The 27,798-nt window shown below is 38.0% G+C and overlaps 1 protein-coding gene and 1 pseudogene across 3 annotated transcripts in view; both read left to right on the top strand.

Moving 5' to 3' along the window:
• LOC140615204 (olfactory receptor 6C1-like) overlaps window positions 1-25,931 on the top strand; it is a 48,489-nt gene extending 22,558 nt beyond the window's left edge. The window contains exons 1-2 of one of the 3 annotated variants that reach the window (XM_072795134.1): window positions 21,697-21,913; window positions 24,956-25,931. In XM_072795134.1, the coding sequence (XP_072651235.1) occupies window positions 24,993-25,931 (939 nt within the window). In that variant the 5' untranslated portion in view covers window positions 21,697-21,913; window positions 24,956-24,992. Of the gene's footprint in view, window positions 1-21,696; window positions 21,914-22,799; window positions 24,811-24,955 lie in introns of those variants that run through there. The other 2 variants (XM_072795131.1, XM_072795130.1) reach the window with 2 other exon arrangements.
• LOC140609268 (olfactory receptor 6C2-like) lies at window positions 820-3,121 on the top strand (annotated as a pseudogene).
• Window positions 25,932-27,798: the final 1,867 nt, after the last annotated feature.

The raw sequence follows: 27,798 nt of genomic DNA on the forward strand, positions 1-27,798 counted from the left end.
AGAATCCCTTATACTGTGCTTATTACATGCCAATTTTCCAAGTGGTTTAAATGTATTAGCTCATTAGTTCCTTTTAACAAACCTCTGAAATAAGTTCAGTTATTCTCCATGGTGTACATATGAAGAAATTGAAGCACAAAGATTAATGTTTATTTATTAATTTATTTTTTGAAAGCGAGAGAAAGACAGGGAAAGAGAGTATGTGAGGCACCAAGGGAGGGGCAGAGAGAGAATCCTAAGCAAACTCCATACCCAGCCCTGAGCTGATGTGGGGCTCGATCTCCCAACACTGAGATCATTACCTGAGCCAAAATCAAGAGTCAGACACTTAACCAACTGAGCCACCAAAGCACCCCAAAGTGCAGAGATTAAGAATTTTCCTAAAGTCATATGCTGAATGAATCATAATTTGAACCCAGAAAATCAAGCTTCAGAGTCCATACCCAAACCAATGTAGATATGCTGTTCTTCTGCTACCATTATATGATTTGTGATAGTGTTTCTGTGACTGTTTTTGTTTTCTACATAGCTGATTTCATCTGAAAGAGGTTCATTCCCAGGGGTTTTGTTTGTTTGCTTGCTTGCTTATTTTTTGCAGGAGGTTGGGGAGTTGGTTGTTTTTCTAATCTAGAAGTCCTTATGCCAGAGACATCATTGATATAATGGTAAGAATGTTTAATACCAGCATTCTGGTCACACTCCTGTCTGAATCTCAGAGTAGCACAAGCCACCAAAGCAATCCTACTGTCAAATGAAATAATATTGGTTTGCCTGGCATCCTCACTCTACCCACATTTTCAAACCATTTGAACTCTACTCATGTCCAATTTCTGTCTCATTTTTACCAACAGAATATGCAAAAGTTGGAGGTCGGTGACAAAAAAGTATACAGTGCTAACAACGTTTATCCTGGTAGGACTGACAGATGACTCAAATCTACAGATTCTGCTTTTTGTCTTTTTGTTCATCACCTATCTGCTGAGTGTAATTGGAAACTTAACCATCATCACCCTCACATTTGTAGATTCTTGTCTGAAAACTCCTATGTACTTCTTTCTCCGGAATTTCTCATATCTAGAAGTCTCTGTTACCACTGTCTGTATTCTGATATATGTGTATACCCTTGATTAACAATACAGTTAGCTATAATCCTTGTGCCACTCAATTATTTTTTGTTATTGTCTTGGGTGTGACTGAAATTTGCCTCCTCACAGCCATGTCCTATAACCATTATGTGGCCATCTGCAAACCCCTGCATTACATGACCATCATGAACAACAGGGTCTGCATCAAGTTCCTTATTGGATGTTATATGTTAGTTCTGCTCATCGTCCTCCCACCCTATATCATGGGCTTCAAGCTCGAGTTTTGTGACTCCAATGTCATAGATCACTTTGGCTGTGATGCTGCTCCATCCTGAAGATTACCTGCTCAGACACAGAGTTTATCGAGCGATTTGTCTTGGTCCTGGCTGTGTTGACACTCATTTTCACCTTGGTGTGTGTAATTTTGTCCTACACATACATCATCAGGACAATTCTCAGATTTCCTTCTGTCCAGCAAAGGAAAAAGGCTTTTACTACTTGTTCTTCCCATATAATTGTGGTTTCTATTACTTATGGAAGCTGCATCTTTATCTATATCAAACCTCATGCAAAAGAAGGGGTTGCTATTAATAAGGTGGTGTCAGTGCTTACCACCTCAGTTGCCCCAGTGATGAATCCCTTTATTTATACTCTGAGGAACAAGCAAGTGGTACAAGCTTTCAAAGACTCAAAAGGGCTGCATCTATCTCAAAGAATTAAAGGACTAGTGATTTAAAAGATCAACATGTAAAAAAAGAAAAAACCTCCACATACCCACTTTTAACAGTCTTATTGAGATAGAATTTAACCACTATAGAAGTCTTCGATTTTAAGTCTACTACTGAATAAATTCTAGAAAAGTAATAGAGTTTCACAACCACCACCATGATCCAGTTTCAGCACACTTCCATCAATCCAAACAGTTCCCTGATGACAACTGTCAGTCAATCATCACTTCTAATCCCTGGTGCTACCACTAATCTGTTTTCTGTCTATAAAATTGCCTTTTCTGGACACTTTATATAAATGGAAACATATATTACGTAGTATTTTGTTATCTATCTTCCTTCATTTACCATAATGTTTCTAAGGTTCATCCCTGTTGTAGCGCTTCTCACTATTCCTTTTTCGAGTAAGTAGTTTTCCATTATATGGATATACCACATGTGTGCTTATTCACTTACTAATTGATGGAGATTCAAATTGTTTCCATGTCACTATGAGACAAACGTTTTCATTTCTTTGTACCTACAAGTGGAATTGTTGAGTTATCTGGTATCGACCAAGCTGTTTTCCAAATTTCTGCCATTTCATATTTCCACCAGTAATTCCTTCATAGCAAGGTATGAAGGGTCCAAATTCTTCACACAATCACAAATGCTTGATTTTGACTTTTGTTTATTATGGCTATTTTTAGAGATACGTAGAATCACCTGATTGTAAGTTTTTTTAAAGATTTTATTTATTCATGAGAGACACAGAGAGAAAGGCAAGACACAGGCAGAGGGAGAAGCAGACTCCCTGCAGGGAGCCCGATGCAGGACCCAATCCCAGGGCCCTGGGATCATGCCCCGAGCGGAAGGCAGATGCTCAACCACTGAGCCACCCAGGTGCCCCCTGATTGTAAGTTTAATTTGCATTTACCTCAAGACAAATGATATTGAGTTTCAGATGCTAATTATCCATTTGTGTATCTTCTTTAATAAAATTTCTATTCAAATCATTTGCCCATTTTTTAATTCGGTTGCTTATCTTCTTAATTGAATTGTATATATTGTGATACAGGTCATTTATCAGATGTACGATTTGTAAACATTTTCTCCCAGTCAGTGGCTTGATTGTTGGCTGTTATTCATTTTCTAAAGGAGACTCTAGAGGATGCCTGGGTGTCTCAGTGGTTTGGCGCCTGCCGTCGGCCCATGGCTTCATCCTGGAGGCCCGGGATCACGTCCCACGTCGGGCTCGCTGCATGGAGCCTGCTTCTTGCTCTGCCTGTGTCTTTGCCTCTGTGTGTGTGTGTGTGTGTGTGTGTGTGTGTGTCTCATGGATAAATAAACAAAATCTTTTTATTTTTTATTTATTTTCTTTTACAAAATCTTTTATAAAAATTTTTTAAAGGGGGACTTTCAAAACTGCTAAATGTTTAATTTTGATGAAGTCTATTTTTTCGATTCTTTATTAATAAATATGCTTTTAGTGTCATATATAAGAAATGTTTTCTTAATTTCTCTTTCTTCAGTCTCATTGTTAGTGTATAGAAATGCCATTGACTTCTGGGCATTGATTTTGTATCCTGCCACACTGCCAAATTCTTGTATGAGTTCTAGCAATCTTCGGTGGAGTCTTTTGGGTTTTCTATGTAGAGTATCATGTCATTGGCAAAGACGGAGAGTTTGACTTCTTCTTTGCCAATTGCACCCAAAAGCATAAGATACTTAGGAATAACCTAACCAAAGAGGTAAAGGATCTATACCCTAAAAACGATAAAACACTTTTGAAAGAAATTGAGGAAGACACAAAGATATGGAAAAATATTCCATGCTCACAGATTGGAAGAATTAATATTGTGAAAAAGTCAATGTTACCAAGGGCATTTACACGTTTAATGCAATCCCTATCAAAATACCATGGACTTTCTTCAGGTAGTTGGAACAAATTATTTTAAGATTTGTGTGGAATCAGAAAAGATCTCGAACAGCCAGGGGAATTTTAAAGAAGAAAACCATAGCTGGGGGCATCACAATGCCAGATTTCAGGTTGTACTACAAAGCTGTGGTCATCCGGACAGTGTGGTACTGGCACAAAAACAGACACATAGATCAATGGAACACAATAGAGAATCCAGAAGTGGACTCTCAACTTTATGGTCAACTAATATTCGATAAAGGAGGAAAGACTATCCACTGGAAGAAAGATAGTCTCTTCAATAAATGGTGCTGGGAAAATTGGACATCCACATGCAGAAGAATGAAACTAGACCACTCTCTTGCACCATACACAAAGATAAACTCAAAAAGGATGAAAGATCTAAATGTGAGACAAGATTCCATCAAAATCCTAGAGGAGAACACAGGGAACACCCTTTTTGAACTCAGCCACAGTAACTTCTTGCAATATATATCCATGAAGGCAAAAGAAATAAAAGCAAAAGTGAACTATTGGGACTTCATCAAGATAAGAAGCTTTTGCACAGCAAAGGATACAGTCAACAAAACTCAAAGACAACCTACAGAATGGGAAAGATATTCTCAAATGACGTATCAGATAAAGGGCTAGTTTCCAAGATCTATAAAGAACTTATTAAACTCAACACCAAAGAAACAAACAATCCAATCATGAAATGGGCAAAAGACATGAACAGAAATCTCACAGAGGAAGACCTAGACATGGCCAACAAGCACATGAGGAAATGCTCTGCATCACTTGCCATCGGGGAAATACAAATCAAAACCACAATGAGATACCACCTCACACCAGTGAGAATGGGGGAAATTAACAAGGCAGGAAACCACAAATGTTGGAGAGGATGTGGAGAAAAGGGAACCCTCTTACCCTGTTGGTGAGAATGTGAACTGGTGCAGCCACTCTGGAAAACTATGTGGAGGTTCCTCAAAGAGTTAAAAATAGACCTGCCCTACGACCCAGCAATTGCACTTCTGGGAATTTACCCCAAAGATACAGATGCAATGGAACGCCAGTCCACCTGCTCCCTGATGTTTCTAGCAGCAATGTCCACAATAGCCAAACTGTGGAAGGAACCTCGGTGTCCATCGAAAGATGAATGGATAAAGAAGATGTGGTTTATGTATACAATGGAATATTACTCAGCCATTAGAAACGACAAATACCCACCATTTGCTTCGACGTGGATGGAACTGGAGGATATTATGCTGAGTGAAAAAAGTCAATCAGAGAAGGACAAAAATTATATGGTCTCGTTCATTTGGGGAATATAAAAATAGTGAAAGGGAATAAAGGGGAAAGGAGAAAAAATAAGTGGGAAATATCAGAAAGGGAGACAGAACATGAAAGACTCCTAACTCTGGGAAACGAACTAGGGGTTGTGGAAGGGGAGGTGGGTGGGCGGTGGGGGTTACTGGGTGGCGGGCACTGAGGGGGGCACTGGACGGGATGAGCACTGGGTGTTATTCTGTATGTTGACAAATTGAACACCAAAAAATAAATAAATTTAAAAAATGAAATGTTTTCTTAACTTATATTTCTCCTAATGATTCTTAGCTCATATCTGGGGGCATCACAATGCCAGATTTCAGGTTGTACTACAAAGCTGTGGTCATCAAGACAGTGTGGTACTGGCACAAAAACAGACGCATAGATCAGTGGAACAGAATAGAGAATCCAGAAGTGGACCCTGAACTTTATGGGCAACTAATATTCGATAAAGGAGGAAAGACTATCCATTGGAAGAAAGACAGTCTCTTCAACAAATGGTGCTGGGAAAATTGGACATCCACATGCAGAAGAATGAAACTAGACCACTCTCTTTCACCATACACAAAGATAAATTCAAAATGGATGAAAGATCTAAACGTGAGACAAGATTCCATCAAAATCCTAGAGAAGAACACAGGCAACACCCTTTTTGAACTCGGCCATAGTAACTTCTTGCAAGATACATCCACGAAGGCAAAAGACACAAAAGCAAAAATGAACTATTGGGACTTCATCAAGATAAGAAGCTTTTGCACAGCAAAGGATACAGTCAACAAAACTCAAAGACAACCTACAGAATGGGAGAAGATATTTGCAAATGACCTATCAGATAAAGGGCTAGTTTCCAAGATCTATAAATAACTTATTAAACTCAACACCAAAGAAACAAACAATCCAATCATGAAATGGGCAAAAGACATGAACAGAAATCTCACATAGGAAGACCTAGACATGGCCAACATGCATATGAGAAAATGCTCTGCATCACTTGCCATCAGGGAAATACAAATCAAAACCACAATGAGATACCACCTCACACCAGTGAGAATGGGGGAAATTAACAAGGCAGGTAACAACAAATGTTGGAGAGGATGCGGAGAAAAGGGAACCCTCTTACACTGTTGGTGGGAATGTGAACTGGTGCAGCCACTCTGGAAAACTGTGTGGAGGTTCCTCAAACAGTTAAAAATATATCTCCCCTACGACCCAGCAATTGCACTGTTGGGGATTTACCCCAAAGATACAAATGCAATGAAACGCCGGGACACCTGCACCCCGATGTTTCTAGCAGCAATGGCCACGATAGCCAAACTGTGGAAGGAGCCTCGGTGTCCATCGAAAGATGAATGGATAATGAAGATGTGGTTTATGTATACAATGGAATATTACTCAGCTATTAGAAATTACAAATACCCACCATTTGCTTCAACGTGGATGGAACTGGAGGGTATTATGCTGAGTGAAGTAAGTCAGTCGGTGAAGGACAAACAGTGTATGTTCTCATTCATTTGGGGAATATAAATAATAGTGAAAGGGAATATAAGGGAAGGGAGAAGAAATGTGTGGGAAATATCAGAAAGGGAGACAGAACGTAAAGACTGCTAACTCTGGGAAACGAACTAGGGGTGGTGGAAGGGGAGAAGGGCGGGGGGTGGGAGTGAATGGGTGACGGGCACTGGGGGTTATTCTGTATGTTAGCAAATTGAACAATAAAAAATAAATTAAAAAAAATATTAGGTCTTTGATCCATTTTTGAGTTAATTTTTGTATATGGCATGAGATAGGATTCTAAGCTCATTTTGCTCAATTATCCAATTATTCTAGCACTATCTATTGAAGATTATCCTTTCCGCTACTCACTGTCTTGGTATCTTATTGAAAATTAATTGATCATAAATGCAAGGGGTTATTTCTATACTCTCAGCCCTATTTTTTTGGTATGTATACCAATTCTACACTGCCTTGATTACTGTGACTTTATAGTAAGTTTTGAAATTAGATAATGTAAAACCTCCAACTGTATTCTTTTTCAAAAGAATTTTGGTGATGCCAAGTTCTTTGAATTTACATATACATTTTAGGAATCTTATCATCATTTTAGATATCAGTTCTTATACTTTACCCTCTTGTTTCTTTTGAACTTAGATAAATTAAGAAAAACCTTTATAAGTATATCATTACATGTCATTACAACTACCTTAATTATTATTCAGAGCCAAGAAAAGTCATTTCTAGGAATGTAACTTAGGGAAACTCTTGCATATATACACCAGGTTACAGGAATAAAAATATTTATATTACTGTTCATAGTAGCGAAAAACTAGAAACACAACACATGTCCATCAGTCAGCAACAAATAGATTACTAAAGTTGTCATATTCATATTCATACAGTGGAATACTGTAGTCTTTGAACTACATTTACCATTATGTTTATGAGATTCATTTTTGTGGTTATTACTAAAGTAACACAAAGAAGAAAGTATATAACAATTCCAACCATAGAAAAGTACTTTTAAGATAAACTAGACAATATAATTAATATTGCATTTACTAACGGTAAATCTACAATGAAAAATAAGAAAATGGTCATGGAAATAGGAGTGTACTAGAGATGAGGAGAAAGGTAAGTGTGATGCAGAGAGGTAAGTGGGACTTTTCTAAGGTTATGGCAATGAACCATTTCAGAACCTAAATTGTAGTTACATTGGGTGCTAGCTTTACAATTGTCTTTTTAAAACTGCAAAAATATTTCATGCTTTATTTATGAATAAATAGCTAAAATAATAATTGATTTGGAGATATAACCATAAATTTTTTGACATTCAAATAATCAAAAGAGTCAAATAATTCAAAAAATCAAACTTTATGCACATTAATTTGAATAATTGAATGAAATAATTTTCTAAGAATACATAATTTATTAAAATTGACCAGTGAGGCAGAGAAAAATGTAAGCTGAATTCCATGGAAGAAATAGAGAAAGTTGAGAAAGAGGTATCATTCCAAATGCAACAGGCCTGCTGAGATAATTTCAGAGATAAATTCCTCCAAACTTTAAAGAGTCAATAAGTAGTTACTAAGTTCTTCTAGATAATTCTGAGGCTGAACACTTTCACAATGATTATGGATCCTTGAATCAAAATGGCTTTTCTTGGCCAATGAACACATGAAAAGATGTTCAACATCACTAATCATCAGAGAAATGCAAATCAAAAGCACAATGAAACATCACCTTATACCTATTAGAATAACTAAATCAAAAAGACAAGAAATAGTAAGTGTTGACAAGGATGTGGAGAAAAAGAAATCTTCATACAGTGTTGGTAGGAATGTAAATTGGGACAGCCACTGTGAAAAACAGCATGGAAGTTCCTCAAAAAATTATGAATAGAAATATTAAATAATTCAATAATATCAAATAATTCAATAACTCCACTATTGGTTATTTACCCAAAGAAAACAACAACAACAAAAAAACTAATTCTAGGAGATAAGTGTACCCCTTTGTTTATTTCATTATTATTTACAGTAGCCAAGATATGGAAACAACCTAAGTGTTCATCCATAGACAAATGCAAATGGATAAAGATGAGGTGATATATATATATATATGCAATGGAATATTACAGATCCATTAAAAAGAATGAGATCATGCCATTTGAGACAATATGGATGGACCTTGAGGGTATTATGCTAAGTGAAATAAGTTGACTAAGAAAGATAAATGCTGTATGATTTCACTCATAAGTGAAATCTAAAAAATAAATAAACAAATGAATGAATAAACAAACAAAACACAGGATCAGACCCTTAAATACAGAAGACAAAGTGATCATTGCCAGAGTGAGGGAGACTGAGCAAAATGGGCAAAGGGAAGTGGGAGATACAGGCTTCCAGCTATAGCATAAATGAATAACTCATGGGGATCAAAGGCACAGCATAAGGAATATAGTCAATGATATTGAAATAGTGATGTATCATGACACTTAACTCAAAGGAACCTGGAAGACCTTTTCACACTGATTCAAATCCAGAAACACTAATGGAAAAGAGTGATGAGGTTTAAATACATGTTTTAAACTTTTTTAAAACCTTTGTGTGGTGGAGGCAAGGCAAGATGGCCAAATAATATTCAATAAAGGAGGAAAGACTATCCATTGGAAGAAAGACAGTCTCTTCAATAAATGGTGCTGGGAAAATTGGACATCCACATGCAGAAGAATGAAACTAGACCAATCTCTTTCACCATACACAAAGATAAATTCAAAATGGATGAAATATCTAAATGTGAGACAAGATTCCATCAAAATCCTAGAGGAAAACACAGGCAACACCCGTTTTGAACTTGGCCACAGTAACTTATTGAAAGATACATCCATGAAGGCAAAAGAAAAAAAAGCAAAAATGAACTATTGGGACTTCATCAAGATAAGAAGCTTTTGCACAGCAAAGGATACAGTCAACAAAACTCAAAGACAACCTACAGAATGGGAGAAGATATTTGCAAATGACGTATCAGATAAAGGGCTAGTTTCCAAGACCTATAAAGAACTTATTAAACTCAACACCGAAGAAACAAACAATCCAATCATGAAATGAGCAAAAGACGTGAAGAGAAATCTCACAGAGGAAGACCTAGACATGGCCAACATGCACATGAGAAAATGCTCTGCATCACTTGCCATCAGGGAAATACAAATCAAAACCACAATGAGATACCACCTCACACCAGTGAGAATGGGGAAAATTAACAAGTCAGGAAACAACAAATGTTGGAGAGGATGCGGAGAAAAGGGAACCCTCTTACACTGTTTGTGGGAATATGAACTGGTGCAGCCACTCTGGAAAACTGTGTGGAGGTTCCTAAAAGAGTTAAAAATAGACCTGCCCTACGACCCAGCAATTGCACTGTTGGGGATTTACCCCAAAGATTCAGATGCAATGAAACGCCGGGACAGCTGCACCCCAATGTTTATAGCAGCAATGTCCACAATAGCCAAACTGTGGAAGGAGCCTCGGTATCCATAGAAAGATGAATGGATAAAGAAGATGTGGTTTATGTATACAATGGAATATTACTCAGCCATTAGAAACAACAAATACCCACCATTTGCTTCAAAGTGAATGGAACTGGAGGGTATTATGCTGAGTGAAGTAAGTCAATCAGAGAAGGACAAACAGTGTATGTTCTCATTCATTTGAGGAATATAAATAATAGTGAAAGTGAATATAGGGGAAGGGAGAAGAAATGTGTGGGAAATATCAGAAAGGGAGACAGAACATAAAGACTCCTAACTCTGGGAAACGAACTGGGGGTGGTGGAAGGGGAGGAGGGTGGGTGGTGGGTGTGAGTGGGTGACGGGCACTGAGGGCGGCACTTGATGGGATGAGCACTGGGTGTTATTCTGTATGTTGGTAAATTGAACACCAATAAAAATTATTTTATTAAAAAAATTAAAAAATTAAAAAAATAAAAAAATGGAGGACTTCCCACTGTAAAAAAGAAAAAAAAAGAAGAAGAAGATCATTAAAGCAGCAAGAGACAAGAAATCTCTAACTTTTATGGGGAAAAATATTAGATTAACAGGAGACCTCTCCACAGAGACCTGGTAGGCCAGAAAGAGCTGGCAGGATCTATTCAGGGTCCTAAATGAGAAGAACATGCAGCCAAGAATACTTTATCCAACAAGGCTCTCATTCAGAATATAAGGAGAGATAAAGAGCTTCCAAGAGAGGCAGAAACTGAAAGAATATGTGACCAGCAAACCAGCTCTCCAAGTAATATTAAGGGGGACCCTGTAAAAGAAAGAGGAAGCCCAAAGAAATAATCCACAAAAGCAGGGACTGAATAGATATTATGATGACACTAAATTCATATCTTTCAATAGTAATCCAGAACATGAATGGGCTTAATGATTCCATCAAAAGGCGCACGGTTTCAGACTGGATAAAACAGCATGACCCATCTATTTGCTGTCTACAAGAGACTCATTTTAGACCTAAGGACACCTATAGCCTGAAAATGAAAGTTTGGAGAACCATTTACCATTCAAATGGTCCTCAAAGGAAAGCTGGGATATCAATCCTCTTATCAGATATTGGTGTTATGTTCTCATTCATTTGGGGAATATAAATAATAGTGAAAGGGAATATAAGGGAAGGGAGAAGAAGTGTGTGGGAAATACCTCATATCAGATAAATTAAAGTTTATCCCAAAGGCTGTAGTAAGAGATGAAAAAGGACACGATATCATACTTAAAGGATCTATCCAACAAGAAGACCTAACAATCGTGAATATTTATGCCCCTAATGTGGGAACTGCCAAGTATATCAATCAATTAATATTCAAAGTTAAGACGTACTTAGATAATAATACACTTATACTGGGAGACTTCAACATGGTGCTTTCTGTAAATGACAGATATTCTAAGCACTATCTCTCCAAGGAACAAGAGCTTTAAATGATACACTAGACCAGATGGATTTCAAAGACATTTACAGAACTTTACATCCAAACGCAACTGAATACACATTCTTCTCAACTGTACATGGAACTTTCTCCAGAATAGACCACATAATGTGTCACAAACCAGGTCTTAACCAATACCAAACATTGGGATTGTCCCCTGCATATTTTCAGACCATAATGTTTTGAAACTTGAGCTCAATCACAAGGAATAAGATGGAAGAAACTCAAACACGTGGAGGTTAAAGAGCATTCTGCTGAAAGAGGAATGGGTCAACCAGGAAATTAGAGAAGAATTAAAAAGATTCATGGAAACTAATGAGAAAGAAGATAAAACCATCCTAAATCTATAGGATAAAGCAAAAGCAGGCCCAAGGGGGAAATTCATGGCAATACAAGTATCTCTCAAAAAATGGAAAAAAACTCAAATATGCAGGCTGATCTTGAACCTAAAGGACCTGGAGAAAGAACAGCAAATAAAACCTACACCAAGCAAAAAAGGAGAGTTAATAAAGATCCGAGCAGAACTCAATGCAATAGAGACCAGAAGATCTGCAGAACAGATCAACAAAACCAGGAGTTGGTTCTTTGAAAGAAGATAGAAAAACCATTAGCCAGCCTTATTAAAAACAAAAGAGAATAGACTCCAATTAATAAAAAGAGAAAAGACTCAAATTAATAAAATCACAATTGAAAAAGGAGAGATCACCACCAATATCAAGGAAATACAAACGATTTTAAAAACATATTATGAGCAGCTATACGCCTATAAATTAGGCAATCTAAAGAAATGGACGCATTTCTGGAAAACCACAAAATACAAAAACTGGAACACGAAAAAATAAAAAACCTGAACAGGCCAATAGCCAGGGATGAAATTGTAGCAGTCACCAAAAACCTCCCAAAACACAAAAGTCCAGGACCAGATAACTTCCCAGGGGGAATTCTATCAAACGTTTAAAGAAGAAACCATACCTATTCTACTATAGCTATTGTGAAAGATATAGAAAGGGATAGAATACTTACAAACTCGTTCTATAAGGCCAGCATCACCTTAATTCCAAATCCAGACAAAGACCCCACCAAAAAGGAGCATTTTAGACCAAAACCCCTGATAAACACAGATGGAAAAATTCTCAAGAAGATACTACCCAATAGGATCCAATAGTCCATTAAGAAGATTATTCACCATGACGAAATGAGATTTATCCCCTGGATGCAAGGCTGGTTCAACACTTGTAAAGCAATCAAAGTGATAGATCATATCAGCAAGAGAAAAAACAAGAACCATATGATCCTCTCAATAGATGCAGAGAAAGCACTTTACAAAATATAGCATCCAATACTGATCAAAACTCTTCAGAGTGTAGGGATGGAGGGGACATTCCTCAGAATCTTAAATCCATCTACAGGAACTGGAGAGTATTGTGCTGAAGAAAGTCAATCAGAGAAGGACAAACATTATATGGTTTCATCCATTTGGGGAATATGAAATATGGTGAAAGGGAATAGAGAGGAAAGGAGAGAAAATGAGTGGGAAATATCAGGGAAAGTGACAGAACATGAGAGACACCTAACTCTGGGAAACAAGCAAGGGGTGGTGGAAAGGGTGGGAAGATGAGGTGACTGCGTGACGGTCATTGAGGGGGGCACTAGACGTCATCTGGATGTTATGGTATATGTTGGCAAATCGAACAACAATAAAAAATATACCAAAAAAAAGCCATCTACAAAAGCCCACAACAAATATTCTCAATGGGGAATCACTGAGAACCTTTCCCCTAAGATCAGGAACACAACAGGTATGTCCACTCTCACAACGGCTATTCAACATAGTACTGGAAGTCCTAGTCTCAGCAATCAGACAACAAAAAGACATTAAAGGCATTCAAATTGGCAAAGAAGAAGTCAAACTCTCCCTCTTCGCCGATGACATGATACTCTACATAGAAAACCCAAAAGACTTCACCCCAAGATTGCTAGAACTCATACAGCAATTTGGCAGTGTGGCAGGATACAAAATCAATGCCCAGAAGTCAGTGGCACTTCTATATGCTAACAATGAGACTGAAGAAAGAGAAATTACTGAGTCAAATCCATTTACAGTTGCACCCAAAACCATAAGATATCTAGGAATAATCCTTTGGTTAGGAACACCTAACCAAAGAGGTAAAGGATCTATACCCTAAAATACAGAACACTTCTTTTTTTAATTTCTTTTTGTTGGAGTTCAAATGGCCAACATATAAAATAACACACAGTGCTCATCCCATCAAGTGCCCCCCTCAGTTCCCGTCACCCTGTCACCCCAACTCCCCGCCTACCTCCCTTTTCACCACCCCTAGTTCATTTCCCAGAGTTAGGGGTCTCTCATGTCCTGTCTCCTTTTCTGATATTTCCCACTCATTTTCTCTCCTTTCCCCTTTATTCTCTTTCATTGTTTTTTATATTCCCCAAATGAATGAGACCATATAATTTTGTCCTTCTCTGACTGATTTATATCACTCAGAATAATACCCTCCTGTTCCATCCACGTAGAAGCAAATGGTGGGTATTTGTTGTTTCTAATGGCTGAGGAATATTCCATTGTATACATAAACCACATCTTCTTTATCCATTCATCTTTCAATGAACACTGAGGCTCCTTCCACAGTTTGGCTATTGTAAACACTGCTGCTAGAAACATCGGGGTGCAGGTGTCCCGGGGTTTCCCTGCATCAATTACAGAACAATTCTGAAAGAAATTGGAGGGAGGGGCATGATGGCAGAAGAGTAGGGTCCCCAAATGACCTGTCCCCACCAAATTACCCAGATAACCTTCAAATCATCCTGAAAATCTACGAAATTGGCCTGAGATTTAAAGAGAGACCAGCTGGAACGCTACAGTGAGAAGAGTTCGCGATTCTATCAAGGTAGGAAGACGGGGGAAAAAGAAATAAAGAAAAAAAAGGCATCCAAGGGGGCGGGGCCCCGCGAGGAGCCGGGCAGAGGCTGGGGCGAGTGTCCCCAGGACAGGAAAGCCCCGTCCCAGAAAAGCAGGAGCTTCTCCAATCTTCCCGGGCGGAAAGGCACTCGCAGGGAGTTGGAGCAGGACCCAGGAGGGCGGGGATGCCCTCGGGTTCCCTGGGACAGTAACAGACACCTGCACACCTATCAGAGTGCGCGGAGCTCCCTAAGGGCTGTAGCGCGCACGGCGGGACCGGAGCAGCTCGGAGGGGCTCGGGCGGCGGCTCCGCAGAGGGGGCTGCACGCCCGGGAGCGCGAATCCAACAGCATAGACCCGGAGCACAGGGCGCCGGGACACAGTCCAGGATCCAGCCTCCCCCTGGGACAGACAAAGGCCGGGAGGTCCCAGGACAGCAAGGACGCTTCTGCCCCGAGCTGAGCAGATCAGCGGCCCCACCCCCGCAGCATCCAGGCCCCTGCAGGCTGAGAGCTCCATACTTACTGCGGGAGTTGAATCCAGGGCTCCAGAGCTGGCCGCCAACACTGCGGCTGTTCCTCCTGGGGCCTACAGGGAAAACAACCACCACTGAGCCCTGAACCAGGCTGGGGGCAAAGCAGCTCCCCCAATACTAACACCTGAAAATCAGCACAAGAGGCCTCTCCCCCAGAAGACCAGCTAGACAGACAAGTTCCAGGGGAAGTCAAGGGACTTAAAGTATCAGAAGATACTCCCCTGTGTTTTGTTTTTCTTTTTGATTTCTGTTTGCTTCCCCCACCTTTTTTTCCTTTCTTTCTTTTTCTTTCTCTTTTTCTTCTCTTTCTTTTCTTCCTTTTTTCTTTTTTTCTTTTTCTCTTTTCTTTCCTTCTTTCTCTCCTCTCTTTTTCTCCTATTCCCAATACAACTTGTTTTTGGCTACTCTGCACTGAGCAAAATGACTAGAAAGAAAACCTCACCTCAAAAGAAAGAATCAGAAACAGTCCTCTCCCAGAGTTACAAAATCTGGATTACAATTCAATGTCAGAAAGCCAATTCAGAAGCACTATTATACAGCTACTGGTGGCTCTAGAAAAAAGCATAAAGGACTCAAGAGACTTCATGACTGCAGAATTTAGATCCAATCAGGCAGAAATTAAAAATCAATTGAATGAGATGCAATCCAAACTAGAAGTCCTAACGACGAGTGTTAACGAGGTGGAAGAATGAGTGAGTGACATAGAAGACAAGTTGACGGCAAAGAGGGAAACTGAGGAAAAAAGAGACAAACAATTAAAAGACCATGAAGATAGATTAAGGGAAATAAACGACAGCCTGAGGAAGAAAAACCTACGTTTAATTGGTGTTCCCAAGGGCGCCGAAAGGGACAGAGGGCCAGAATATGTATTTGAACAAATCATAGCTAAAAACTTTCCTAAAGTGGGAAGGGAAACAAGCATTCAGATCCAGGAAATAGAGAGATCCCCCCTAAAATCAATAAAAACCGTTCAACACCTCGACATTTAATAGTGAAGCTTGCAAATTCCAAAGATAAAGATCCTTAAAGCAGCAAAAGACAAGAAATCCCTGACTTTTATGGGGAGGAGTATTAGGGTAACAGCAGACCTCTCCACAGAGACCTGGCAGGCCAGAAAGGGCTGGCAGGATATATTCAGGGTCCTAAATGAGAAGAACATGCAATCAAGAATACTTTATCCAGCAAGGGTCTCATTCAAAATGGAAGGAGAGATAAAGATCTTCCAAGACTGGCAGGAAATGAAAGAATATGTGACCTCCAAACCAGCTCTGCAAGAAATTTTAAGGAGGACTCTTAAAATTCCCCTTTAGGAAGAAGTTCAATGCAACAATCCACAAAAACAGGGACTGAATAGATATCATGATGACACTAAACTCATATCTTTCAATAGTAACTCGGAACATGAACGGGCTTAATGACCCCATCAAAAGGCACAGGGTTTCAGACTGGATAAAAAAGCAGGACCCATCTATTTGCTGTCTACAAGAGACACATTTTAGACAGAAGGACACCTACAACCTGAAAATAAAAGTTTGGAGAACCATTTACCATTCAAATGGTCCTCAAAAGAAAGCAGGGGTAGCCATCCTTATATCAGATAAACTAAAATTTACCCCAAAGACTAGTGAGAGATGAAGAGGGACACTATATCATACTTAAAGGATCTATCCAACAAGAGGACTTAACAATCCTCAATATAAATGCCCCGAATGTGGGAGCTGCCAAATATGTCAATCAATTAATAACCAAAGTGAAGAAATACTTAGATAATAATACACTTATACTTGGTGATTTCAATCTAGCGCTTTCTACCCTCGATAGGTCTTCTAAGCACAACATCTCCAAAGTAACGAGACCTTTAAAAAAAAAAAAAAGGAAAAGAAACGAGACCTTTAAATGATACACTGGACCAGATGGATTTCACAGACATCTACAGAACTTTACATCCAAACTCAACTAAATACACATTCTTCTCAAGTGCACATGGAACTTTCTCCAGTATAAACCACATACTGGGTCACAAATCAGGTCTGAACCGATACCAAAAGATTGGGATGTCTTGAAATTAGAACTAAATCACAACAAGAAGTTTGGAAGGACCTCAAACGCGTGGAGGTTAAGGACCATGCTGCTAAAGATGAAAGAGTGAACCAGGAAATTAAGGAAGAATTAAAAAGATTCATGGAAACTAATGAGAATGAAGATACAACCGTTCAAAATCTTTGGGATGCAGCAAAAGCAGTCCTGAGGGTGAAATACATCACAATACAAGCATCCATTCAAACACTGGAAAGAACTCAAATACAAAAGCTAACCTTACACATAAAGGAGCTAGAGAAAAAACAGCAAATAGATCCTACACCCAGCAGAAGAAGAGAGTTAATAAAGATTCCAGCAGAACTCAACAAAATCGAGACCAGAAGAACTGTGGAACAGATCAACAAAACCAGGAGTTGGTTCTTTGAAAGAATTAATAAGATAGATAAACCATTAGCCATCCTTATTTAAAAAAGAGAAAAAACACTCAAATTAATAAAATCATGAATGAGAAAGGAGAGATCACTACCAACACCAAGGAAATACATACGATTTTAAAAATGTATTATGAACAGCTATACGCCAAAAAATTAGGCAATCCAGAGGAAATGGACATATTTCTGGAAAGCCAAAAAATACCAAAACTGGAACAGGAAGAAATAGAAAACCTGAACAGGCCGAGAACCAGGGAAGAGATTGAAGCAGTCATCAAAAACCTCCCAAGACACAAAAGGCCAGGGCCAGATGGCTTCTCAGGGGAATTCTATCAAACGATTAAAGAAGAAAAGATATCTATTCTACTAAAGCTGTTTGGAAAGATAGAAAGAGATGGAGTACTTCCAAATTCGTTTTAAGAGGCCAGCATCACCTTAATTCCAAAACCAGACAAAGACCCCACCAAAAGGAGAATTACGGTACAAAATCTCTGATGAACATGGATGCAAAAATTCTCAACAAGATACTAGCCAATAGGATACAACAGTACATTAAGAAAATTATTTAACATGACCAAGTAGGATTTATTTCCGTGACACTAGGCTGGTTCAACCCTCGTAAAACAATCAAAATGATTCATCATATCAGCAAGAGAAAAACCAAGAACCATATGATCCTCTCATTAGATACAGAGAAAGCATTTGACAAAATACAGCATCCATTCCTGATCAAAACTCTTCAGAGTGTAGGGATAGAGGGAACATTCCTCGACATCTTAAAAGGCATCTAAGAAAAGCCCACAGCAAATATCATTCTCAACGGGGAAGCACTGGGAGCCTTTCCCCTAAGATCAGGAACAAGACATGGGTGTCCGGGCTCACCACTACTATTAAACATAGCACTGGAAGTCCTAGCCTCAGCAATCAGACAACAAAAAGACATTAAAGGCATTCAAATTGGCAAAGAAGAAGTCAAACTATCCCTCTTCGCTGATGACATGATACTCTACATAGAAAACCCAAAAGCCTCCACCCCAAGATTGCTAGAACTCATACAGCAATTTGCTAGCAAGGCAGGATACAAAATTAATGCCCAGAAATCAGTGGCATTTCTATATACTAACAATGAGACTGAAGAAAGAGAAATTAAGTAGTCAATCCCATTGACAATTGCACCCAAAAGCAAAAGAGACCTAGGAATAAACCTAACCAAAGAGGTAAAGGATCTATACCCTCAAAACTATAGAACACTTCTGAAAGAAATTGAGGAAGACACAAAGAGATGGAAAAATATTCCATGCTCATGGATTGGCAGAATTAATATTGTGAAAATGTCAATGTTACCCTCGGCAATTTACACGTTTAATGCAATCCCTTCAAAATACCATGGACTTTCTTCAGAGAGTTAGAACAAATTATTTTAAGATATGTGTGGAATCAGAAAAGACCCCGAATAGCCAGGGGCATTTTAAAAAAGAAAACCATATCTGGGGGCATCACAATGCCAGATTTCAGGTTGTACTACGAAGCTGCGGTCATCAAGACAGTGTGGTACTGGCACAAAAACAGACACATAGATCAATGGAACAGAATAGAGAACCCAGAAGTGGACCCTCAACTTTATGGTCAACTAATATTCGATAAAGGAGGAAAGACTATCCATTGGAAGAAAGACAGTCTCTTCAACAAATGGTGCTGGGAAAATTGGACATCCACATGCAGAAGAATGAAACTAGACCACTCTCTTGCACCATACACAAGGATAAACTCAAAATGGATGAAAGATCTAAATGTGAGACAAGAGTCCATCAAATCCTAGAAGAGAGCACAGGCAACACCCGTTTTGAACTCGGCCACGGTAACTTCTTACAGGATACATCCACGAAAACAAAAGAAATAAAAGCAAAAATGAACTATTGGGACTTCATCAAGATAAGAAGCTTTTGCACAGCAAAGGATACAGACAACAAAACTAAAAGACAACCTACAGAATGGGAGAAGATATTTGCAAATGACATATTAGATAAAGGGCTAGTTTCCAAGATCTATAAAGAACTTATTAAACTCAACACCAAAGAAATAGACAATTCAATCAGGAAATGGGCAAAAGACATGAAGAGAAATCTCACAGAGGAAGACATAGATATGGCCAACGAGCACATGAGAAAATATTCTGTATCACTTGCCATCAGGGAAATACAAATCAAAACCACAATGAGATACCACTCACACCAGTGAGAATGGGAAAAATTGGCAAGGCAGGAAACCACAAATGTTGGAGAGGATGCGGAGAAAAGGGAGCCCCCTTACACTGTTGGTGGGTTGTGAACTGGTGCAGCCACTCTGGAAAACTGTGTGGAGGTTCCTCAAAGAGTTAAAAATAGACCTGCCCTACGACCCAGCAATGGCACTGTTGGGGATTTACCCCAAAGATTCAGATGCAATGAAACGCCGGGACACCTGCACCCCGATGTTTATAGCAGCAATGGCCACAATAGCCAAACTGTGGAAGGAGCCTCGGTGTCCATCGAAAGATGAATGGATAAAGAAGATGTGGTTTATGTATACAATGGAATATTACTCAGCCATTGGAAACGACAAATACCCACCATTTTCTTCAACGTGGATGGAACTGGAGGGCATTTTGCTGAGTGAAGTAAGTCAATCGGAGAAGGACAAACAGTGTATGATCTCATTCATTTGGGGAATATAAATAATAGTGATAGGGAATATTGGGAAGGGAGAAGAATTGTGTGGGAAATATCAGAAAGGGGTACAGAACATAAAGACTCCTAACTCTGGGAAACGATCTAGGGGTGGTGGAAGGGGAGGAGGGCGCGGGGGGGGGGGGAATGGATTACGGGCACTGAGGGCGGCACTTGATGGGATGAGCACTGGGTGTTATTCTGTATGTTGGTAAATTGAACACCAATAAAAAAATAAATTTATTTTTTAAAAAAAGAAAACCACAACAAAGAAACAAAAACTTGCCTTTATTTCATGCATATTTAAAACTGTGAGAACTGGCAAATATTCATAGCTTTTACATAGGACATGCACAATTTTATTGGTGTTTTACACTCACATGATAGAATTTGGGCATGGTTATATTATTATAGTACAGTCAGGGAGGGTAATAATTACTAATATTATACTTGGCATATATATTGGAACTTTTATCAATCAAAGCAAGAAACGCTTTAGCTGTCACTGTTGGTGAGCAAAGAGTGAGAAGACAAAATAGTATAAAGTATTAGCAGTATTAGTGAACCAAAAATTCTTATGGGAAGGAAGATTAAATATGTGGAGTAAGCAATGGACTTAGCACTATAAAGAGAATTTTCAAGTTTTTAAAAATGGCATATATTAAATATGCTCTCAATAGCAATGTGCATTAGGAACTCAAGACAGGAACATAAATAAGATGTTCAGTTTTTAATCTCTGAAAAATAATGTCAAGGGAAACAAACTTTACCTAGTGTGGTTATTTGCTAGCTTTTTTTTTCCTGTCTCTTTGGACACTGTCCCCTAAGCTTCCTTTTCAAATTCATTACTAATGTGTATGATGTTTTATATTCCTTGGTGTTTTGTCTGTAGCCCTGTTCTGGCAATTTTGATTCACTGAATTATTCCCTGTGAGCCAGCAGCAAAGAGAATAGATAAGACATGTGGCTGATGCTACATTTTATTTTTGCAGAAACCATACCACATTGCTTAAAACACCTTCTGATATTTTTTCTTCTTCATATAATTGCTCCTTTTTCATGCTCTGTACACAAAGAAATATATTCCCTCTAGATAAAATGGAAATTTTAAGAAAAAAACCTTAACATAGAAAGAAAAGGGGTTCACCAAGAGGAATTATGTCCAGAATGCTGGTTTCCCTGCATACAACAGTAGCAACTGCTCTTATGTTTTCTATTCCAGCCATTCTATTTGTTAGTGATCCTGTATGAAAATTAGAGGTAAGTCAGAAATATAGGAGGCAATGGAGTCTCCCAAACCTTATCATTGTTTCATTGCTTATCAGCTCAATTTTTAATTAGATTAAATAGGGTATATTGGAGTTCTATTTTGCCACTGAATATAGATAGTAGTATATTTTGTTTTATTACATCATTTTTTTCATTCTCTGTTAAGTGAAAAGCAGGAAATTTCCATTTCTGTGCCTGTGTTTCTAACTGAATATAGGCTAGATAGTACTTTCTTTTAGAGAATAGACTAACTGTAGGTAATTCCTGGCTACATTGAACACTTATTACTTATATGAATATATCTAAGGTACAAAACCAAACTGACTCCAGTGCTTCATTTGGGAATAAAGATAAAGTTCCATAGTTGTGTCATAAAGACTGAATGAGATAGAATATACAAATCTTTAGTATGTCATTGGGAAAAATAATGCCTTTGCTTAATCACAGTAACCATGAATATTCTGCCCCAAATTGGAAATCAGTTCACACTAAAGGAAAATAAGGTTAAAAACCAGCTCTTCGAAAAGCATAGTAAGTGCCACATGGTTTATATAGCACTTTCATTTATACTATTTCAATTAATTCCCAAAATGCCCTTGAATTTCACATCCATGGTAAACAGAGAAGACTGATACTTAAGAAAATAAAGGACCATTCAAAGTCACAAATCTATTAAGTGGCCCATTTGTATTTTTAACCCATATTTCTCTAACCACAGAGCCTATATACTTTCTGTGATAGTAATCTACCTTAGAGTGTCATAAATAAGAAACTGATACTCTTTTGATAGCATCATCTTATATTCAGGTTATGTGCTTTACTTTTTTCCTTGATTACAGATGACTAAATAAAGAACTGAAACTTGGAGGGTAGGAATTGATAATTGCCATAAACTGCTAGAGATACAATCCTTCCAGCCACTTGGTGGGTTCTCTAGAGGAGTCTTTGCTTCACTCAGGAAAAGAGAAGCTACTAAAGAAAACCTGTGTCATGGCCCAAAGTTCAGAAAGATTGAGCAGTTCCAAGTAAATTTAGAGTAATTATGAAGCCAAACTAGATTTCACCCACAATACTGAACTAAAAAAACTTTCCTTCCCTTTAATGTGTTATCCTAAACCCTGAACAACTATTTAAAGTAAAAATGAGTGGGAAATATCAGAAAAGAAGACAGAACATGAGAGACCCCAACTCTGGGAAACGAACTAGGGGTGTCGAAGGGGAGGTGGGCGGGGGGTGGAGGTGACTGGGTGACGGGCACTGAGGGGGGCACTTGATGGGATGAGCACTGGGTGTCATTCTATTTATTGGCAAATTGAACACCAATAAAAATATAAATTAAAAAAATAATAAAATAAAGTAGAAACAGTGAGGTGATCAATAAAGGACATGGCTTGGAAGATATGATGTGTAAAGTCCCCCTAATGATCTTTAATGAGGTTTAACTGAAGAAGAATGAAATTAGTAAACATAGAGTTGAAACAATTAGACTCTACTAAGAGGTCCATCCAGGGCACCCAAGACATTAACAACAACAGCAAAATGCACCAGAAATAAATGCAGTCTAAGGCTCTCATCTCAGTGTCTTAAAAGAACATCCTTTGTTGCTTCAAACTTAATGTATTCTTTTATACAGAGTCCCTTTCTCATCTTGGGCATCAAGAAGTCATCAGTATCTAGTTTCTCTGAACCATCGCTGTTAATACTAACCTGATGGTAACAATTTTAAAGGGGCATGACATGGGATAATTTCAGAAGGAAACCTTGAAGGTACTTTGTGGCCATCTTATTTGACAAATATGAACTATTATTGCTAGCTGTCATTTTGAATAGTTCAAAGGGTCTGTCTCAGGAGTTCTTAGAAGGAGTTCTTGATTATGATGAAATGATTGAAAGATAATTTAAGTTTAACCTAAACCATGTTCTTCCAGGGGGAAATATGGATCTACATTCATAAATAAAAAGATGAGCTAAATGTTAGAGATATCTTTCATACTCTGCATGAATACTTCCTTGGATGGCTTCAGGCTTGAGGAATCATATGCACCTAATTAAACATTGAGGTTTTTTTCTCCTCAGAGGCTGCTGAATGAATGAATGAATGGATAACACAACCAGGTTTAGTTGATGTTGGTAAATGAATACAGACCATTGATTGTCGATACATCCATTGATTGTCTTTATAAATAGGATAGTATACTTCTGAGTCAGTGATATTGCATCATCTCTTGGTAGACTCTTTAAGCCAATTTTTGCTGATCCTTGAAAATTAGACTTTAAGTACTCCTTTTCAGTGATGCTCACATGAACTTTCTATATATATTAATACCTTTCTTCACAGCTTTTCATTCATTCCCTCAAAGGTTTAAAGAGTGTCAGTCAAGTTATTATTTTTCAGAAGCTATTAAAATTGATTGGAAAGTTAAGAAAAATAAAGAATATGCAAAAAAGTTGAAATAAGGTTAAAAATGCAGTGCATTGACACATTATTACCTATGGAAGAGTAATAATATACCTTTGTTTTAAAAAAAAAGTTTTATTTAAATTCCTGCTTGTTAACACAGTATTAGTTTCATTTGTACAACATAGTGGCTCAACACTTGGATACAATGCCTGATACTCATCACAGATGCCCTCCTTCATCCCCATCTCCTGTTTTACCCATCCCCCCTCGCCTTCCTCAGGTTTTTATTAGTTTATTCTCTATAGTTAAGAGTATGTTTCTTGGTTTGCTTCTCTCATTCCCCTTACCCTTTGCCAGTTTGTTTGGTTTCTTAAAATCCATATGAATGCAATTGTATGCTATTTGTCTTTCTCTGACTGACTTATTTCAGTTAGCATAATTATTTTTAGGTTGTAAATGGCATCGTTTCATCCTTTCTGATAATGGAGTGATAATATACCTTTTTAAACCAGGTTCTCCAAAGCCAGTAGAAGCCAGGAAATTTAATGCAGAAATGTCAATTTTGGGATTGAAATCAAATATTGTTTATTTGATAAAAATGCATTTTGAAGCTCCTAGATGTTATGAAGAACCAGTACTTCCTAGGAAAAGCAAACCCTGATAAAGGAAGAGTATTGTTTGAGCAGAAGTAAAGTTAATTAAAAGAATGAAATATAAGGAATTTAATGAAACTTAAATTTAATGAAATTTAATAGACACAACCTAGGAGCTGTGCAGCTAGGAATTCAGCATTCCATAGAGAATTTTGCCTGATTGGCATTTGTGATGCAACTACAAACTCAACATCACTTCAATAAATAAAGAAAAGTGTTTCTTTTAAGCCTCCTATGACTTCCAGGCACAGGACTGTGTTGCAATGCCTTTAAAGATCACAATCTGCTGTCACTTGCACACATACACAATGTAGTGGAGTAGTTCCCAGGGGATTTCAGCACAGATGTATGATGGGCTGGGAAAAATCCATCAAAGATTCATAAAATTTTCCCTCTACATAAAATGACACACCAATTCAGCCAGATTCTGGCTCTACACTTAGACCTTTGTTAATTAACTCTTCGAGTTTATTCCTTGTGTTTTCTTCTAGAAGTCTGGCAGGAGAACCACAAATAAGCAACTGAAAAATGAGAAACCACACAGAACTAACAGACTTTATCCTCCTGGGATTGTCAGATGACCCACAGCTTCAGGAGGTGATCTTTGTCTTTCTGCTTATCACCTACATGCTCAGCATCACTGGGAACCTGACCATTATCACCCTCACCCTGCTGGATTCCCACCTCCAGACCCCCATGTATTTCTTCCTCAGAAACTTCTCCTTACTTGAGATTTCATTCACAACTGTGAGCATACCCAAGTTCCTGAGCACCCTGATTACAGGAGATAAAACTGTTTCCTTTAATGATTGTATGGCTCAGTTATTTTTTTTCATTCTGTTGGGAGTCACTGAATTTTACCTGCTGGCTGCCATGTCCTATGACCGATACATTGTCATCTGCAAACCTCTGCATTACATGACCATCATGAATCCCAGAGTCTGCATACTCCTTGTCTTTGCTTCTTGGTCGGCTTCATTCTTAATCATATTCCCATCACTCATGCTGTTAATACAGCTTGATTATTGTAAGTCCAATGCTATAGACCATTTTACCTGTGACTATTTCCCCTTACTACATCTTTCTTGTTCAGACACTAGATTCTTAGAGATAGTGGGTTTTTCCTGTGCTGTTTTTACGTTAATGTTCACATTGATGATAATAATTCTGTCCTACATATATATCCTCAGAACAATTTTGAAGATTCCTTCTACTAGTCAGAGGACAAAGGCCTTTTCCACCTGTTCTTCCCACATGATTGTCATCTCTATCTCCTATGGCAGCTGCATTTTCATGTATATTAACCCAGCAGCAAAAGACAGAGTGTCTCTGAGCAAGGGAGTTGCTGTGCTAAACACCTCGGTAGCCCCCATGCTGAACCCCTTTATTTACAGCCTAAGGAACCAGCAAGTCAAGCGAGCCTTCCTGGACAGGGCAAGGAAGATTGTATTTTTCTCAAGCAAATGAAAAAATAAAAGTGCTGTCATAAATTAGAGGCATAATGAAGAACAAGTAAACAAAAAACAGAGTTCTCAAAGTCTAACAATGCCCATGTAGCCTCACTAGAGTTCTATTTCATTGCTTATATTTCTATTGCTAGCAGTTTGCTGAGGATATTTGAATTCATAGATATTTTTTTCCATTTAAATTCCAATCCCTTTTCATTGCACTTCCCTTCCTTTAAACTAGGCTTTCCACTCTATCACTATGAGGTTGGCCTCATTTCCCTCTTCTAAATATCTTTAAATTCCACTTTTTTCACAGTAATGCTTAGAAAATCAAAGGAAGACAAAAACACCACAAGATCAATGGGTTAAAACTGTTTTATAATTTCACCAGGAAACACTCTTTCATGGAATTCAGAAAATATTGTCATGTTTAACATTATTATTTATTTACCATACAAAGACTATAAATATAGCTTAGTCTTACTGGAGTATTACAGACACTATCTTCTCCATATAAGAGCACACTTAGTAACCGTGTAAAAAATGTGTAACTAAAAATATATATATAATTACTTTTTTTGAGAAATCTCAAAATATTGCACAGGTACTCAATTTAAAATTTTACTGTGCCATATAATTTCTCAGCTTAAACTTGAAGTAGTCCCTACTTCTTGAAACCCCATAATTACCACATACTCCATACCAGTTCTTTAAAAAAGCCTGAAGAAATATATATTCCTAGGTACTAGATATGACCACAAATTTACTGTGGTATATTTGAATAAATGCTTGATGTTAAACTGATCTTTTGGATAATAATGGCTAAGAGTTATAACATTCTCTTACTTTTTCCGGCCATTTTGATCTAACAGCTTACATGTACAGCTCATTTATGTGAAAATGACATAAAACCTTCTTTGTTTCATACTATGCTTTGTTAGTAGAAAAATCATTGCAACAAAAATCAGTACAAGCCCACTATCACTGCATTTCTTCAGTCCTTTACTGGAGGTTCCACAGGACAAAAACCAATACACTTAATAGTATTAGAAAGGAAGATACCAATAAATCTTTCTTTCAAATAACATGATTTTCCTCCTAAGACCTTAGTGTATTTACACTAAATGGTTCTTAAGTCCAACACACTCCTCTCCCAGATATCCACACCTCACCTCAATAAGGCCTCCCTCAATGACACTACTTAAAATTACAGAAGCTCCCCTCTTCCAAGGTTATTCAATTTTCTCCCCTTTACAACATAGTTATTAATTTATAAAAGACTCATAATTTGCTAATCAATCATGTTCATTGCTTATTGTCTATATCCTCTCATATCTCTCACCCCATGAGAGCAGGGACCTCTGGCCTCCTTTGCAGATAAAATGATGTGCTCCCAGCAGTGGTGTGCAGGGGCCTGCCTCTATACTTCCCAAGAGCCAGTTGTGCTGTGTCTTCTCCATTCTGTATTCAGAAAGTTCCCATCAGTAGCTTGAAACTTGCCATGTGAGAGAAGTGACATCTTTGAAACAGATAAGCTCTATAGATCAGTCCCTCACCTCCACCCCCCTGAGAGGCAGTATTGAACATTTACCAGAAGTCACTAATCCTCCTCATTTAGAACATGTGTCTGCCTTGTAGTGGGTATTAGACAAATATTTTTGAATAAATAAATACGTTTGCATAATTTAGAATGGTCTGGTGCCCTAGCAATCAGAGCACTGACTAAATATTTTACAACATAAACACATACAATAATGTACATAACACTGAGCTAGCTTTTAAAACTCTTCAAATAAAATGAGCATTTTATCACAACTAGACATTTTGTATGACAAAGAAATAATTGAATGTTTTCTAAAGCATTTGGTGTTCATTTTCTTTTATTT

The sequence above is a fragment of the Canis lupus genome, chromosome 2 (genome assembly GCF_048164855.1).
Source record: "Canis lupus baileyi chromosome 2, mCanLup2.hap1, whole genome shotgun sequence".
Lineage (NCBI taxonomy): Eukaryota > Metazoa > Chordata > Mammalia > Carnivora > Canidae > Canis > Canis lupus.